We start from the raw sequence: 17,446 nt of genomic DNA on the forward strand, positions 1-17,446 counted from the left end.
GCTGTATGAACTGGTTTGATTTGCAGAGATATTTGGAAGAGGAAAGAAGAGAGTAACAGAATTTAGTCCAGTGGATGCCCAAAGCCATCTGTTCCTCTCCTCGGAGCCCTTAGATGTTTATAGCACCACAGGGTGAACATGGAATGTCTGTCCTTCCTTCAGGAGTACCTTGGCTGTCCCTAAAGTGAGAACAAAATGAAGGCAAGACATGTGGGCAGCCACAACCTTCCATTGGTTTGCAGCCTGGTTTACATATTCAGTACTTCCCAAAAAACTTGGCCATCCTTAGCCCTCCTGGAAAGCTGTCATGGGGTGATGCTGGGCTGCTGTCACAGAGTGCAGCTAAGGAACTTGGGATCCTTCAGGGGCAGGATTACAGTTTCTCAGGGCTGGCTTAGCCCAGGAGCCTTTATCTCTGGTTGGACAGAGCCCAAAGAGGCAATATAAAAGTAATAAATTTTTAATACCTGGAAGACAGAAAACTTAATGAATAAGTAATAAGTTGCAGCACTTTCCTTTTCTTAGAAAAAAAATTGACTGGCTGTATTTTCTAAAATTTTCCTTCATTGAGCATTTTTCTCCTGTTGCTCTTTTAAAGTATCCCAAGGTGCTGAAATTTGGGATTGATTTTAGAGAAACTAAGGAATTCACACCACTGCCATCCAGGCTGAGAAAAGGAAAATAGAGATTTTTCTGGAGAGAAATTTTGTTGGTTTTGCTAGTGGGTAGGGACGGTCTGGAAGAGCTGAGTGACAGCTCCACTGCTTCCAGCATCATCTTCCTAGTGATGTAGCAAGGGAGATCCTGCTGTGTGCTTGCAGAGACAGGGGCACACAAACAGGTACAGCAATGTTCTTGTCATCAGGTTAACAAAACTTGAGTGTCTCCCAGGTCTCATACCTGTTTTACTGGCAGCATAAGCCAGTGAAAGCTTTTTAAACAAGCTTCGATAGCCTGAAGCTTAAAAGAAGAGTGGGGTGGGATTTTATCCCTGGCCACCATCACTCTACTGGTATGGATCCCATCTTTGATCTCTAGCAGTGTCCAGGCTAAGCCCTTTGGAAAGCCAGCAAACACATTTGGAGATTACCTCCAGTCTGAAGGGATGGTTTCTCTGCAGTCCTGGCATGATTCCAAGCTGGATTACTCTGTTCTACCTGCTTAAAATCCCTCCCCCACATTTCCCTGGGTATGGCATGAACCCCTCCTGTTCTGCAGTGCTGCAGTGTTCCCCTTTCAATTTCATGCCACTTACCTGTAAGTTGATTTCTAGGTCATCTGTACCCCCATTTGTTAATCAAGCTGGCTTCCTTGTAATTATTTCAAAGGCTCTCAATGTGTCAGAAGTGAGAATGTGCACAGCCCTGGGGTGCAGTGTCACCATGATATTTTCTGAAAAATCCCTTTGCCAGGATTTCTTCTCCTGGGAAGCTGGGAAGCTTCAGCTTCTCCCTGTTTTTCTGCTTTGGAATGTGATTTGCAGAATTGTTTACCCAACATGTGAATTGTCTTTAATTAATGACCAATCCCAGTCCAGCTGTGTCAGGACTCTGATCAGTCATGGGTTTTTATTATTCACTCCTTTCTAGCTTTCTGATATATCCCTTCTTTTTCTTCAGTATAGTTTTAGTATATAATTTCTTTTTATATAATATATCATAAAATAATAAATCAGCCTTCTGGGAACATGGAGTCAAATTCTCATATCTCACCTCGTCCTGGGGCCCTCACAACACCACAGCAGTGGGCAGTACCTCCTCTTGGTTTCTATCTGCATCACCCAGCAGGTTGTGATCCCTCTGTATTCCTTTAACCAGTGAGGTTTCGGTTCATCCACATTAGTCTGAATTGATCTCTTGCCCCCTGTGACCCTGTCCTTGTAGGTAGTGGAGCTAGAAAGGCTATCCTTGAGAAGAAGGGAGAACTGGTGCTCACTGAAGATGTGGAATCTGCTCAAACCTAGGGATATGTTCTTCACACCAGCATTTCCTTCCACAGGTGGCTTGCTAGAGAATATTATCACTGGGATTTTATTTTGTGACTCAAACTTCCATGCAAAGTTTGTACCTCTTCTTTCATTTCATATTTCTTTTTTTTCCTTCCTCTTGGCATGTCAGTGTTTTCATTAATGTATCAACAGCACAGAACTGTTGTTGCTTTGTCCCTAGTATTATTTTCTCCATCCTGACCTGAGAATTGGGAAGTCCTTGAAATCTGTGTCTTTTTTGTGACTTTCAGGCAGAATTGGGTGCTTCACTTCCCCTGCTGCCTGCAAGTATTTCTCCTGACACTGTAAAATCAATTAGTTCTGGATACTTTTTCTTGAATCTGACTGCTGCTAACACTGTGTTTGTTTCATTAACAGATTAGCTTCACAGGAAGCCTGTCGTCGACAGCCTGCCCAGTGAAAAAACTCCAAGGGGAAGCTGAGGACAAACAGCATCTTGAAGACAGTCCATGGGGACTGTACCAGACCCTCTGAGATCTGCCAAGCATTCCCTGGTCTCAACTTCTGCAGAGGAGGAGCACCTGGGGGACCTGCAGCCTGCCAAGCCCCAGCCCCAGGCCCCCAGTGCCGAGAGGGCCAGCAATGGTTTCCCGTGCACGCCGTCCGGCTCAGCTGGGGTTTGCATCTTCGACCTGACCTGCACGGGTGCTGCCAGCACGCAGAGGTGTGAGCAGTGCCACACAGATAATGACAGCCAGCAGGAAGCCCTTTCTCCCGGGCTGGCCAGCACAACTGCAGAGAGGCACCCTGCAGATGTAAGGCCTGCTGGTTGTTCCCAGCCAGCGGGCATCCCGGCACCGGCAGTGCCAGCCCTTGGTGCCACAGGAGCCCTCTCGGCGGGGCAGGGGCCAGAGATGATGCCAGCCCCCCAGAGCTCCCGGCAGTTTGTGCAAGGCAGCCAGGCCAAAACGAGCTCCCTGACACAGATTGATGACTCTGCCTTGAAACCTCAAGGAACTGATGATCAGCCAGCGCTTGAAGTGTTAAATTATTCTTCCCCGGGTGATCCTGTTGGGGTTAATCAATTCTGTCATACTTCTCAGGCCAACCTTCTGCAAAGAGGGGAAAAAGACAGGGAGGCAGAGGAAAATGGTTCTGCTGTGTGTCAGTCAGTCCTGGCAGCAGGGCAAACCGAAGCTGACCTGGGGAAGGACTCTCAGACCAGTCTGGAGGCAAAAGGTGGGACTGCAGATATGCTGCAGTCGCATCCCCCAGATAAAACTGAAGCAGTGCAGAGCAGCGAGGCACCAGCCCAGTCTGGCCAGGGGAGTCCCCATCCTGTACACAACCTGGCCCCCACGCCTGGGAGTCCAAGCCTCACCCAGCTCTCCAAATTCAGAGAAACAGGTACAATGACAGCTCAGCCAGACAGCAGCCCTTGCTCACCCAGCAGCTCAGCCCAGGAAGCTGTGAGCAGGACATGGCGGGATGCTGAGGTTCAGGCCGTGGCTACTGTGGAGAGCAAATCAGCTTCCACCAGTCCCAGCATCTTTGCTGCCTTCTTAAAAGGGAATCCTCCTCCAGAGGAGAAGGAAGAACTACACATAATTTACCAAGGAGGTACGGGGCTGAGCCAGGCTGCACTTACTGACAGTTTATCCTCACAACAAAAGTCTCCATGTTCTCCTGGTATCACATCAGAATCGACTGTTGTGGCTGTGGCTGCTTCAGCCCAAACCCAGCCTGGGATCCCACCTGATGTGGCATCTCCAGTATCAGCAGATAACATGAAACCTGTTCTCTCCTGCTCCCCTGCAGCTGTTACCTCTCAAGGAACATCTGTGGGTAATGCTGAAATGAGCAGTGCAGCTCGTGATGTCGAGAATGCTGCTCAGCTGCCAAAGGATGCTCCAGTCCCACCAAAGCCCATCCCAGCTGAGCAGCTTGGAGTTGACTCCAGTAATCAAACTCCATCACAGTCTGGGAGTGGTGCTGGTGAGCCAAGCGCCACTTGCACTGATGCTGTCCCAGGAACCCAGAACAACGTGCAAGATGTCATCCCTCATGCAGGAAGCAGCCGGTCACCTTTACTCTCTGGCAAGGACAGTGAAGCCAAGCAGAAGGAGGTCCTGGGCAGCTCTGAGCAAAAGCCTGTGCAAAGCAAGGGTGGGAGTCAAGGGCAGGCCAGTCCTAATCAATCTGTGGTAAAACCAAATGAAGAAAACCTGGTGGTGCTTGATCCTAAAGGAGGGCTGAGTGTTGGCAGCCAGCCTGCCGCTGTCCGTGCCAAGGTGTGCCCACAGGATGAGAAGGAGAGCAGAGGCCATGGAGACAGTGGCCAGTCTCAGGTGGCTGGTGGCCAGAACCTGCAGGCAGGACTGACACCTGAGCTGAGTGTGAGTCCTGCAAGTCTTGCCCCTCCTGTGGCAGCACCGGCAGCTCCCCAGCAGCAGGGCCTCCGGGCCAGGCAGTCCGGACACGATCTCCACACTGCAGTGATTCCTGCTGCTTCCTCTCAGGCTGTGCCAAACCTGGGGGAGAGCAAAAAGCATTCCACCCCAGCCATGGAGGCCAAAGTACAGGTGAAGCAGTCCAAACACATCAGGGATGTTGTTTGGGATGAGCAAGGAATGACGTGGGAGGTTTATGGTGCTTCCCTCGATCCAGAATCCCTGGGAATTGCCATCCAGAACCACTTACAGAGACAAATACGGGAACACGAGAAACTGATCCGGGCCCAGAACAGTCAGACCCGGAAATCCATTTCCTCAGATACATCCTCAAATAAAAAACTAAAAGGGAGGCAGCACAACGTGTTCCAGTCCATGCTGCAGAATTTTAGGCGTCCTAATTGCTGCGTCCGACCTGCTCCTTCCTCTGTGTTAGACTGACATGGTTTGCAGGGGTGCCTAAATACCTGTGGTGGTGGAGAGAATCCCTGCCCTCAAGTCCTGCTGTTTGGTTGTGTAATTGGGGTTGTGATGCAGCAGTGGAAAATATTTTCCCTTTGTTTTCTGACTAGCCACATGCTCCATCCTGCCATTATTATTATTATTGTCACAGCTGGTGTATTTCCACGTTATGCCCCAACCTTGACTGCTGTCAGATGAAAAGTTAGGCACTTAGCAAAAGCACAAATTTCAATTGCCACCTTGCTGCAGGGAGAGCAGCACCTTCTGATAAAGCAGAAAGCAGAGGGATTGTCAGAATTATGGGAATTTATTTGTGTGCATTATGAGGTCTTACTCAAAGGGGTGGATTGAGGGAAGCTGAGGGAGGTGGAATTAAGGTTCAACAGCTGTAAAGGCCTAACAGAAGACAACTTTCGTGGTCTGTAAGTTACCTGTGCTGAGGCAGTCCATGAACAGGCTATGGACACTGATCACTGAGCAGCCTCACTTTGCTGATACTGTGGGCCACCAGTCTCAGTAAGCCCCAGGGAGCCTGGTCTTCCCCTCCTGTTGAAATGCAGAACCAGGCAAAGAATGAGGATCAAGACTGAAGGATTCTCTCTTTGGGAGAAGCTAAGTCTGTGGGATGTTGATGGCCAGAAGGGGAGGTGAGAGAGATGCTTTTTGTCCCCTGCAGTGGCCACTCTTGCGGTGTGAGCCATTGAGGCACTGGAGAGCGCATCGCAGATGGACCTGCGCCCAGCAGGATGGTGCCCACCCTTTCTCTGGTACTCCTGCCAGGTCTTTAAAAGGCAGGGAGCTGTTCTGCCTCCTCAGGTGGGGTGGGCAGCCCCTGCTCCCAGCCTCCTGTGGCGCTGAGCACCTCTGTTCCAAGGCACTCTTTAAAGTGATGTGGATCTTTCTTCTCTCTCCAGAAATGCACAGTAATGTTTTCCCATAGCAGCAGGCTTTCCTGTGCATTGGGGTCCATGAGCCTCTATGTCTAGTGTGTTACACTGATGAATTTTTTTTCCCTTTTAAGTCCTTAGCCAACTCTACTGTTTTTTTCAATATTTTGGTGCTTTTCTTGCTGCCTTTCATAACCCAAATACCATTTATTTAGCCTATGTGTTATTTTGTTTTACCTAACACTCTATATTATGAACCATTATACTGTTAACTTGAAAAATTTGCAGCAGTACTGAAATCTTGAGACAATCTTTGCTGTATTTCTGAACTTAGTTATAGAAACTGCTAATAAAAGGTAGCTTAGTGACTGTTTCTCCAGAAGTATGATATACAATAATGTGTCAAATATATGTTGGTCTCATTTCTCAATAATATTTTTCTACTTGGGAAATGAGTTTCCCAGTAGCTTTGTATTTTGTCCACTAGAGTTCTTTATGGGAGGCTGGGGAACTCCTGCAGTTTGTAGAAAATGTAGTTATCAATCCTGCAAAGCACTGATGATTTGGATATTGTAATCCTGCAGAGTACTAGAGTTAAATAGGAGATACTTTTAGTCCATTAAAGATTTTTCATGAATCATGATGATAATTTATTTCTGTCTCTAGTACCACACACCTGACTTACTCTGTAGATCTTACTCTTACAATTTACTCTAAATCTTACAGGTTTACAACATGTAAATGAGTATTAGTATCTTTTTTTTTTTGTGAAGTGAACCTGAAGTGGTCCCCAGTTATTTAGGAGGCCAGACTTCTTGAGTATATCAACTGCCAAACCCTCATAGCTGCTGCCTGGGGGCAATTTTTCCCCAGCAGAAAAGTAAAATACTATAAGATACAACATTCTAACCCAATGCAATGAAAAGTGTTGTCCCTAAGCATAGTACTGGATTGACTCCTAGTTTTCCTCAGATATATACCAAGGGGCTTTATGTCACGTCCTTGTTCTATTTCTGTATGTTATTTCAAGTCGTTCCCTACTTGTGGTGCTGAGTTTTTAATTCTGAAACACCACATTAGAGAGCGTCTTCCCACCTCTGCCTATCAGAAGGAAAGTCTCCACCCTTTTTTCTGTTAGTACTGCTGTTTCCACCCCTTTCTAGCAGTGTCTGAGATGTGAGTTTCATGTGAACTTCTGTGTGGGATTAATATTGACAGTGTCATTAGGTCAGGTTAGTCGACAAGTTCAGTGTCCCTTCCCACATGGTGTCTGTGTCAGCCCTGACAAGGTTCCCTGAGTTGCCTGCCGTTCTTGCTGTGTCCTGTCCAGGTCCAAGGCTCTGTGCTGCTCCTTTTGCCCCCTTCTGCCCCTTCCCTGCTAGCTGCTGCCCAGCCTGTCTTCCTGTGAAGCCGCGTCCCTTGGCTCAGCTCGTCCCCCTCTGCGTTCCCCCTGCTGTAGCTGTGAGCCAGCTTATTCTGAACTGTCCTTTTAACAAATGTGCTCAGTCTGAATATGCAAATGGATTGTCCTATTTTTTTTCTTCCAGAGGAGAATAAACAGCTATCATTCATTCACTGATTTCCATGAATTTTATGCTTTAGTACCAGTTCTGCAAAATATTTCTAGGATATGGGTATGAGTTGCTTTATTGAGACCAAACTAGGCTTGGCAATGAATGAGCAGGATGCTGGGGCAGCACTGGACTTACTGCTTCCTTGCAAGGAATGAGAGATCTCCCCTGGTTCCTTGCAGCTTCTTTCAGCTATGAGTCTCCAGTAGTTGATCCACCCTCCCTGCCCTACACCAAATGACCTTTCTTGTAGGAAAATTTCACCAGTGCATTTGTACTACAAAGCGCCAAAGTTCCTGAGTGGATGCACCAGAACAACTGCATGGGCACAACTGAAATAAAATGGAGTGCTCAGCCTGTCTTCTGGGCAAATATGAGTGCAAAGATGCAAATTGTCCATGGCACTGTTTGGTGGCTGCAGAAGTCCTGCAGACGTGTGTTGGAAGCCAAGCAATAAAGTGCCAAAAGCCAACACGTGAAAATGAGTCGATAATCACCAGCACATCTCATGGAAAATATTTTAGGTTTTGACTGTGCCTTGCTAGGGCAGACTGTAGGCAACCTGCTAGTTTGACACTGGTGATTAGTGTTTTCTCCTGCATACAATGTCCAGGTGACAATGTGAATCCTCACTGATGACACATCTTTCACCAACAACAGAACAACCACGTTGGGGGTAGCAATCAGCAAATATGCTTTTGAGAGTGCTTATAGCAACCAAGAAAGGCTGTTCTTGATGTCATGTCAGTCTCAAAATGAAAATGCACTTGGAGTAGTGATATGGCAGAGAGTGGGTGGAGATGATCCATGTGCCACCACCCCATTCTTTTTCTCTGCCCAGTGACTCAGAATCACGTTGCATTAGTTGCATGGGCAACAACCAAGGAAATCCATTTGGGCAAATAAAGAGAACATTCAGAACAGAAAATCCTTTGTCATTCCCAAGAGCAAATATATATTTTTAAAAAACCCCAAACCTGTATTACAACCTAGCCAGTTGAAATAACTCTTAAATTTTTAAATTTTTTTGTTCCAAGATGAGAGATTTAGGGAAACAAGCTCTTTTTCAGGAAACCCTTCCCTGTCAGTTGCATCTTCTAGAAAGGCCAATGTAGCAAGAACCATTAATAAAAGCAGTGAATAAGAATGGAAGACTTACTTCTAGTTTCACTCAGGGGGCTTTCCACTAGATGCCCCCTAGATCCAAAGATGAGAATAAGCACATTTCAGTGTTGCCAATGCAATACCTGAGCTGAAGGAACATCTCATTGCAGGCAATTTGCAGTATAGTCCTGGATTTCATGTGAGGCTGTGATATCCATCAGTGTGCACTTGGTTGGGATCTGCCAGCTTTGTGTTGTTTGGGCACGAGTGCTGAGGTTCTGCCTCATTTCTGCTGACTTGGTTTGGAAAAGAGTGGGGAAAGAGCTGAAGGGACCAGTAGGGCAATATCTGTCTTCTCCATTTCAGGAAAAGAAAACATTCCTTTGAATACAAAAGAAGAAACTGCTGCAAAACATGGTGGGGGAAGGACTAAAACAGAAGTAAAATAAAGTTGGTGTAGGTGCTTCAGAATGAATTCCCATGCTTATATCTGTTTTTCCCACTTGTTTTCTGACGTCATGTATTTTTCTATTTGTTGGCATCCCATGTCTTTTAGGAAAATGAGTATTTCCAAAGGCTGTATATTTTGCTAGTATTTATAGATATATCCAAATAGGATTCAACAAAACCTCTAAGCAGTCAACCTGTTTGTTACTGCCACTAAAACATAAGAGCTTGTAAAATGCTCTGTTTGAAGAAGTATATTGAAAGGATTCAAAAAATGGAATACATGCTCCAAAGATAGCACTAGCTTTTCTCTTAAGTTTCATTACTGTGTTGAAGTGTCAAAGTTAGAAGTGGAAATCCAAATGACAGTCAGTGTTGATGAGGAATTCAAATTGGCTGCCACTGGTTTTCAGTTTGGAAACTTCATGGAATGTACCATACCAGTGTTTCATTAGTTAGCTCAGTATATGCAAGGTTTGTATGAAAGTACAAATTTTGCTATTAGCTCCATTATCTTGTTCTGTGTCTATCTTTCCACACCTTGTAAAAATTAACACAAAATGCTGCCACAACAGAGTAACTTTTGCACACAGCTTGTGGGAATGGCTGCTCTGAATGACAGACAACTGATTGTCAGACTCTGGGCTTAGAAAATTAAGGGCTGTGGTCTAAGGGAAACTCCTCTCCTTTTCCCCAACTCCCTGTTTCAGAATCCAGTCTCTGCTGGTTTACTTTTTGGTGTCTCTGTGATGCCTGTATGAGTGGTCAGTATTTTCAGGTGTCCCAAAGACATGAAGGTAGATCCTTACCCAAATATTGCACACTACGAAACATCTCTGGTGCCATTGGATGCTGTGGTGTGACCTGAAGGTCGGGTCCTGTAACTTGAACTGGCTTCAGTATTCTTTGGGGGCCTCCCCCCTGAGTGACTGTGGGTGTTTAAACGAAAGACTAAAGTGTTACAGCTGAATTGAGCCAAACTGATTTTCTTTTTTTTTTTAATGCTGAGATATATTGTTTTTTCTGCTTTGTGTTTTTCTGAGTAGCTCTTCCTTCCTAGAGTTTATAGTGTGGATTTTGCATCAAATCCCAGCAAAGAAGATTTTGCAAAGTGAAACCTACTTTTCATCACTCAGGCTTCTCTAAAGAAAAGTGACATTATTACTGAGCCAAATCACACAGAGAGGAAATATCTTTTTCCTCTAGTAAAACTTCTGATGTAGGTAAGCTTATGTGTGTGTCCCTGCTTAAAAGGCAAGTACATGTGTGCAGGTCTCATGCATCACTCATGCTCTAATACGATTTTTTTCCCTTTGCCCTTCTGATTGAATGCTGGAGGCTTAGCATTTTCCACAACTTTGAGGCAAGTTTAAATCCTTCTCCTTCTTGGGTGTCTAAAAATCAGACTGTGGGTGATAGGAAGCATCTGATCTCCTTAGGAACAGAATCACATCAACTAATCTCCATTTGAAATATGAGACCTTAGGTTTTTGTTAGCCTTCTGCTAAGACTGACACTCCTTGGAGTAGAAATAAATGACAAATCTGCCTGCAAAGTCTCCAGCAGTTGTCTGCTGCAGAATATGAGTCTCTCAGATACTTCTCAGCAGCTCTGCTGTAAGAGGCGACCCTTCTGCTGGAGGATCCTCATGACACTTCCCTTAGCTCAGTTCACAATCAATAGTTTCAAGTCCATCAGAAGCAAGTTTAGACACTGCCCTGAGGAATTTCCATAAAATGAAAGAGAACTGTTTGTGTGTTTCTGGCACATAAAATCACTGAGTCTAAATTGTGAAATAAAGGTCTCAGTGACACTGGAGAGTACTGGGAGTTTCTGCCCAGAATTAAAGGTAGGAAGTGTATCTGAACTTTTAATTTCAAAAACTGTGGCCATGAGTCAGCCAGCATCAGAAGAAAACCAACTTGGAGGCTTCTAACAACAACGAATATTATTGTGGCTTTATTAATTTTATAGTTACACTGATTGAATGTGATGTACTGTACAAAATAAAGCTAGTCTTAGGCTACCAGGTGTACCATGGCATTCATTTGAGACATACCAACAAAAGTTTGCATGTGAAAAGTCTTAAAGTGATACTAAAGCAATGTTACCCACCTGACTAAGTCCCTTAGGAATTTAATGTTTTGCTGTTTCACATCTGGTTTCCATGCTGAGTACAATAAAATGAGCACTGTCTTAATTATTCTGGGTCTCTGTTTGTAGGCTGACATGGGAAAAGAAAGGACTTTTAAGGGTGAACGTTCTGCCAGAATTTATGGATGTGTGTAGGTCAGAGCAGCCACAATGGGCTTTCTGCACCCAGGCCTGAGATCTGGCTCTTCGCAAAGCTCAGTGTGGTGGTGGAAGCTTCCACGTGCTGTCCCTGCTGGAGAAGAGACCTGTCTGCTTCCTTCTGTGTCAGTGCAGTGCTTTGGACAGCTGCTCATGGACACAGGCTCTTCTGCACCAGCTGCTGCTCCGCCTTTGGCACCAATTCACTCAGCCTTTCAGCAGCCCCGTGCCACAGAACCACACATTACTCACCCAGCACAGCCACCCCTGAGCCCAGGTGGAAAAGGCAGCATTTTAACCCTCTGGTGTCACTGCTGTGGCAGATGGTCACCACCACACACCAGCATGCCTGCACACCACACACAAATCTGAGAGCATCAGCATCACAGTAACTATTTTCAGCCCAAAAAAAGGGGAAGTTTTGTCTCGTAGTACAAAGGATCATAAGACAACAGATCATGGCAGTGTTTTGACTCAGTGCTGTTGCAGATATGGTATATCCTGTACCTAGCTATGGTATATCCATGTACCTAGATATGGTATATCCATGTACCTATCTTCTAGAAGGCATGAGGACCCCACCTTGGTGCACACCTTCCTATGATGAGAGGACAGGAGCAGAACAGACTGAGATAATGTAATTGCATGGTGCCTCTGCTACCAGTGATGTTCTGTCTTCTCACCCTAAGCTGGAGTCTATTCCCAAAAATAGTTGTTTGTGTTTCTTTATTTGTGCCTTGTAGTTGTCAGGGTGCTTCAACTAATTGCCCAGTCCTTTGGGCAATTGCAGAAGGTATTTTATTAATGAGCTTTGCTGGATTCCTTCTCGGATGGTTCAGGTTTCTGCGTGGCAGTGCCTGCCTAACATTAGTCCCCAAGCTGCCAGAGTGGGGTCCTTCCCTGTGGCAGCTTGGTTCATTCAGCTCTGTGCTGCAATTGTCAAGGTCTCTTAGTAGACAGGAAAGCTGACATCTCCTTTTTGTACTTCATCCTTGTAGCCTTGCTGCAGTAAGGAAAAAAGCCTAAAGATCCCTCACCCTGAGGGGACTGACCCAGCAGAAAAAGGACTGGTGCAGAAAATAAGCTACCATCCTATCAAACCAATGATGAGCAGTGCACATTTTCTGGCTGATGCAGACTTTGTTGTAACGTGGCAGTTTCAGGGAGATAGTGCCTTCAAAAACACAGAATAAGTCTGGCTTCTTGTTCAAACACCAAGTGATTTACTAAAGATGTGAGCTTTCCAAACAGTTGCACACTACAATCCTGGGGTATCTCCTAGAGAAACCACCATGCCCTTAGGGATTCAAATGCCATCAAAATCACTCTGTGACAGGTGTTTCACTCACAATAGGCAGGATTGTGAGGGAAAATAAGATTTCCTCAGCAAATTTCAAATTATTCCTATGAGAACCATAAAATTACTAGTTTGGCTAGCCAATGTTCTAAAACGTAGGCACTTAAATCTGCACCTGAGGCACTTACATCTACAACTGGATATTTAAAGAACTAAGACCTCAGTGGTGAGAAATGTAGGGGGCTCTTACCTCCTGTTAAGGTCAGGTCATGGAGACCTGTGGATGCTTGAAATGTTCACAAAGCAAGCCACTGTTGATGAGACACCTCTACGCAGTGTGATAGTAGGTAACTCATTGTAGGCAGTTTTCAATAGCAATGACAATCTGCAGACCACCAAGAGAAAGTTGGCAGCACAAATTAGGAAATGGTGATTCATTCACAAATTGGATGGTGATTGGATGGATGTTAGCAGGACTAGGGAAGTGGTCACTGCCCTGAATTCAGTGCTGGTGAGTGTGTGCACCCTTAGCGTGGTGTTAAGTTCTGGGCCCCTCGCTTTAAAATGTCCATTGAGGTGCTGGAGCATGTCCAGACAAAGGCAAGAAGGCTCGTGAGAGGTCTAGAGAACTCATCTTACGAGCAGCAGCTGAGGGAGCTCATGTTCTTTTGTCAGAGAAAAGGAGGTTCAGGGGGCACTTCATCCTTCTCTACAACTCCCTTCATGAAAGGAAGCTGCAGTGAGGTGGGCACTGGTCTCTTCTGCAGTGTGAGGACCAGAGGAAATGGCTTTAAGCTGAGGCACAGGAGATTCAGATTAGATATCAGAAAAATCCTTTCCACTGTTAGGTGGTCAGGCAGTGGAATGGGTTGACCAGGGAGGTGGTGGAGCCACCATCCCTGGAGGTGCCCCATAGGCATCTGGATGTGGCACTGGGAGATGGTTTAGGAATTACCATGGTAGTGTTGGGTGGGTGGTTGGATTTGATGATCTTAAAGGTGTCTTCCAACCTTGATGATTCTAAGACTGTGTGGGATGCCCCATTGCTACTCATATTTCAGCAATGTTTGTCGGAATGCTTGTGTCCCAAAGACATCTCTTTCTAAAGGATCCTTCACACTTACAATAGACAAATGGAGTGGGATCAGCTGCTTGGGAAAGCAGGTGCTAGCCTACAAAAGAATTTGACTTTGCCATCTTAGTGATAGACTTTCTTTTTTAAAATAAGTTTTCTAATAGCCTGCTGTGGATTGCAGCACAAGGAAAGGATTTGGGTCATTCGTGCTGAGGTTTTGCCTTAATTCCATAATTCTTTTTATTTCTTTTCCTAATTAGAAACCTGCTCATGGCAGTGTTTTTTCTCTCAATTTGCTTACATAACATCAGAAAGACATAAGTGAGCTGAGCAGTTAAGGACATTTTTCTCATGAGCTGCTGAAAAACACCCTGGCAGCTGGAGCACAACCACTGAGCACCCACCTTTCCCTCGGTGCCTGGTGGAGAATGGCTGGTGCGCAGGAATGTCTGCTGGGTTCTGCAAAGCCCCCACACCTGGGCTGAGCCAGGAACTGCGGCACTGCATCACCCTGGCCGTGAGGAGGAGAGACCAGGTCTGCCGGGGAACCAGCAGAGAGAGGTGAGGCCATCCATGAAGCTGCTCCTCCTGGGGTTTGGGAGCTCCTCATGTTTCTTCCTTTCTTGTGTCCCTTGCTTTTTCAAGGACAGCTACTGAGCTGCCAGTTAATGAGACAAATGACTCAGGTTTAATAAGTCTTAAGCTAGGGAAAAGCCTCTGGGGAGATACTGTTTCCATGCTTTGGATTACTTACCCTACTCCAACTCCTGGGCTCCCCTTAGGTTTTGGACACTTTGAGTGCCTGCTCTGTAGGCAGAGGCTGGTGGAAAGGCTTTCCTCTTTTTTTCTGGCTGCAGAAGAGAAAAAATGGAGAATAAATAGGGCTGACACTTGCTCAGGTCATATCCAAATATCTCCCTGCAGCTGGTGTGACTTCTTCAGTTATTTAAAGGAGAAATGCTGGCTAAGAAAGCGAAGATCTGTAGAGCAGTTTGAGTAAGCCCCCTGTAATGAGTCCCACAAACCACATAAGGCAAATGCAAAATATGCTCTAATTTTGGTTCATTACATAAAATATCCTTTATTACAGGTTTATCTCTTTGCCTTCACTGACATAGTTCTGCATGCTTACATATTTCCCTGCTGGGAAAGCCTTCCTGGTATTCACCCTTACTTTCCTACTGTACAGCTTATGCACTGACACACTGTACCTCCTTCCTGCACTCACTTTAGAGAGGAATAATGCACTCACTGTAGCTGATGCCCTCTGAAAGCACTATCCTCTGCATTCTCACCTTGGGCTTTATTAGCCTGGGAGCTGACAGTGCCCTCTCCCTCTCCCCTCCCAAACTCAGCCACCTTTCCACCTTGGCTCAGTTGATGATGGAGAGCTGAAAAGTGAAGTGGTTGGTTTTGCTCTCTTTTGCTCCTCACTTTTTGGATGTTGCCATGAGTGATACTGGCAGCTGCCTTGCATTTCCTAATGTACATTCCTGTGCTTTGAGGACATATTCCTGTGCTTTGGGGACATATTCCTGTGCTTTGGGAACATATCCTGACATCACTAAACTAAGTGCAACTACATGGCTTTTCCTTCCTGGGCTGGATGTGAATAAGTAGCCTCTTCCCCATCTGTCACTCATCTCTGCCCTTGCAAAGGCAAAGCCAGGTTCTCTGGCCTGTTCCCTTTTGGTAGCACAGGTGGAGCACAAAGCAGTCCTGTTTTTTTTTCTTAGTGATTATTTCTCTGAGATGGCACACTTTCCAAATGCACAAAGCTGCACTGACCATCTCATAATGTCCATTCCTTTGCTTTCAGGGAGAAAATCTGTGTAATTTCATTTGTGTATTTTCTTTCCAGCCTGGTTCAATACAGGCTAGAATAACTACTGCCAGCTAATTGATGGCACTGTAGAGACAGCTTCCAAAATTGAAGGCAGTCCCTAAATGGTCTTAAGTCCTAAATGGTCCTAATTTCTGCTGAACTAGGAGCTGGAGCTTTTGTAGAACCTACCCCTGACAAAAGGAGAGCTATGTGGTATAGATACAGCTTTTTTTAATAGCTACACATATGGAGGTTATGTCCAGCTTCAGCACAGCTGGTCCTTTCTGTCTCCAGTGTAGGCTCAAATAGAAAATGGAAAAATACCTTTATTGAATCCTCCCTCTACTGGGGCACACTTGTCTCTTCTACTCGTCCAAGCACATCTAGAGTGGCACAATGTACACACTGCTCTTTCCTGGCAGTCTGCTCTGATCACACACTTTTCTATTATTGTGAGACATTCAATACCAGCCCCAGAAGAGTCTTCATACTTCTTTAACTTGTTTGGCAAGTTTTGCTTGAATAAATTATTTTAATCTTTCAGTGCTGTGACCTATTTCCTTGAAAGATCATCTACCCAACCAACTCCCAAAAACTCCTACATTTCCTGATGCTAGAGGAAAAAAGAGGCTTGGTTTCAGTGTCCTTGCCTGAGAATGCAGCATGTACAACAAACAAATGTAATTAGAAAGAAAACTTTAGTGCAGAGTTTTGCTTGGATAGTTAAGAGAAAAGGCTGTGGAGAAAGGAATGGGCTGGTTTAAATGCTCCTTTTCCTAGGATGTTCCACACCTTTCCAGGCAGATGAGCTGTCTTTTGCAAAGGCATTTCAGCACTGTTAGAACAGTTTTGTTTGGCTTTCAAAAATCAAGTGATTGACGTGTTTTCCAATGTGCTGCAATGTGCATGAAAATGAATTATAGCTCATTAAAAGAAAAACATCTATTTCAATGAAAAGCCTCTGAGCAGCTTTCCTGTAAGATTGGTTTCCAACCAGTGGCCTTGGCAGGTTGGACTTTGCAAGAACAGTGAGAAAGGAGGCTCCCATCTTTCCTCACTTTTGCAAGGACCTGGTGTGTTGGTGATGTGCATTAAGCTCAGGAGTCAGTAGAAACTCTGACAGGTGGGGAGAAAGCAGGGGCACAAGTGCTCTTCATTACTTGAGCTTGGTGAGCAGCAAGATATAGGAGCCATGAGCCTAAAAGCATTTGATGAAGATGCAGTGAGCTGTAGCAGACACTTAGGTATAACAGTGGGCTAAAGATCCCCCTCAGGAGAGGTGGGGAAGCTTCCAGACAAGACTGTCTATGCTGCAGGTAAGGTGCAACATGGAATTCATGCTTGTGTGATGCCTTTATTTGAGTTGGTTCAAAGGGCTGTGAAACTTTGTCAAGAGGAGAGGATGGAGGGTCTGAGTTGAGAGGAGGGACTCAGATGTGGGGATATTGTGCTCCATGGAATGTATGGTGTTATTAATGCATAGTAATTTAAAAGTGCATCTTTGGGGAAAGGTTTTGATTCCCAGCATAGGAATAAGGTGGTTTGAGATGCTTGGCTGAATGTATGGTCTTGCTTTGCAAGCCAAGAGTAAGAACAAATAGAGTTAGGTCCAAAGAAAAGAAGGACAGTGAGCCAAGGCTGCAGCAGTTGTGTCTGTGCCCCCACCAGCCAGCCCAGCCCAGGGACTGCAAAGTGGCTCAGGTGTGTGGACTTAACCAGAGAGGCACACAAAACTCTGTAAGGCCAGGCTTTCCCCCAGAAGTTTTACTGTTTCACTCTCTTTTTCTTGCCATCAGACACAGCTGTAAAAAGAAGTAAGAAACCCCTAGTAAGTATATTGTTTGCATTGGTTTTAATGGGAGAAGAATGTTGTGACTGAGGTTTGAGAAATAGAAAAGGCAGATGTAGATTGATTGGGTCACTTCCTAGAGTATTAGAGAAATCTGACACAAAAGTTTTTTCCTGTATAAAAAGGTATTGTCAGCACTTTTTTTAGCATTAAAGCTCTAACAGAAGAACAAAAAGGTGCTCTGGTATTTTGGATGTTCTTGGCAATGTATTTTAAATGAGATCTCTTTTAAATAGAGC

At 45.2% G+C, this 17,446-nt stretch overlaps 2 protein-coding genes across 3 annotated transcripts in view; both read left to right on the plus strand.

Annotated features, from left to right (window-relative positions):
* GPRIN3 (GPRIN family member 3) overlaps positions 1-11,072 on the plus strand; it is a 34,911-nt gene extending 23,839 nt beyond the window's left edge. Inside the window, exon 2 of the mRNA XM_064711107.1 lies at positions 2,366-11,072. Coding sequence (XP_064567177.1) covers positions 2,458-4,839 — 2,382 coding nt within the window. The 5' untranslated portion in view covers positions 2,366-2,457 and the 3' untranslated portion in view covers positions 4,840-11,072. The remainder of the gene's footprint in view (positions 1-2,365) is intronic.
* Positions 1-17,446, plus strand: part of FAM13A (family with sequence similarity 13 member A) — a 184,142-nt gene that overhangs the window by 23,251 nt on the left and 143,445 nt on the right. The window contains exon 1 of one of the 2 annotated variants that reach the window (XM_064711094.1): positions 16,593-16,674. The exons of the other annotated variant lie outside the window; for it this stretch is intronic. Within the exon in view, the coding sequence (XP_064567164.1) occupies positions 16,666-16,674 (9 nt within the window). The 5' untranslated portion in view covers positions 16,593-16,665. Of the gene's footprint in view, positions 1-16,592; positions 16,675-17,446 lie in introns of those variants that run through there. 2 annotated transcript variants of the gene reach the window in all.

This window comes from Zonotrichia leucophrys, chromosome 4 (assembly GCF_028769735.1).
Source record: "Zonotrichia leucophrys gambelii isolate GWCS_2022_RI chromosome 4, RI_Zleu_2.0, whole genome shotgun sequence".
NCBI lineage: Eukaryota > Metazoa > Chordata > Aves > Passeriformes > Passerellidae > Zonotrichia > Zonotrichia leucophrys.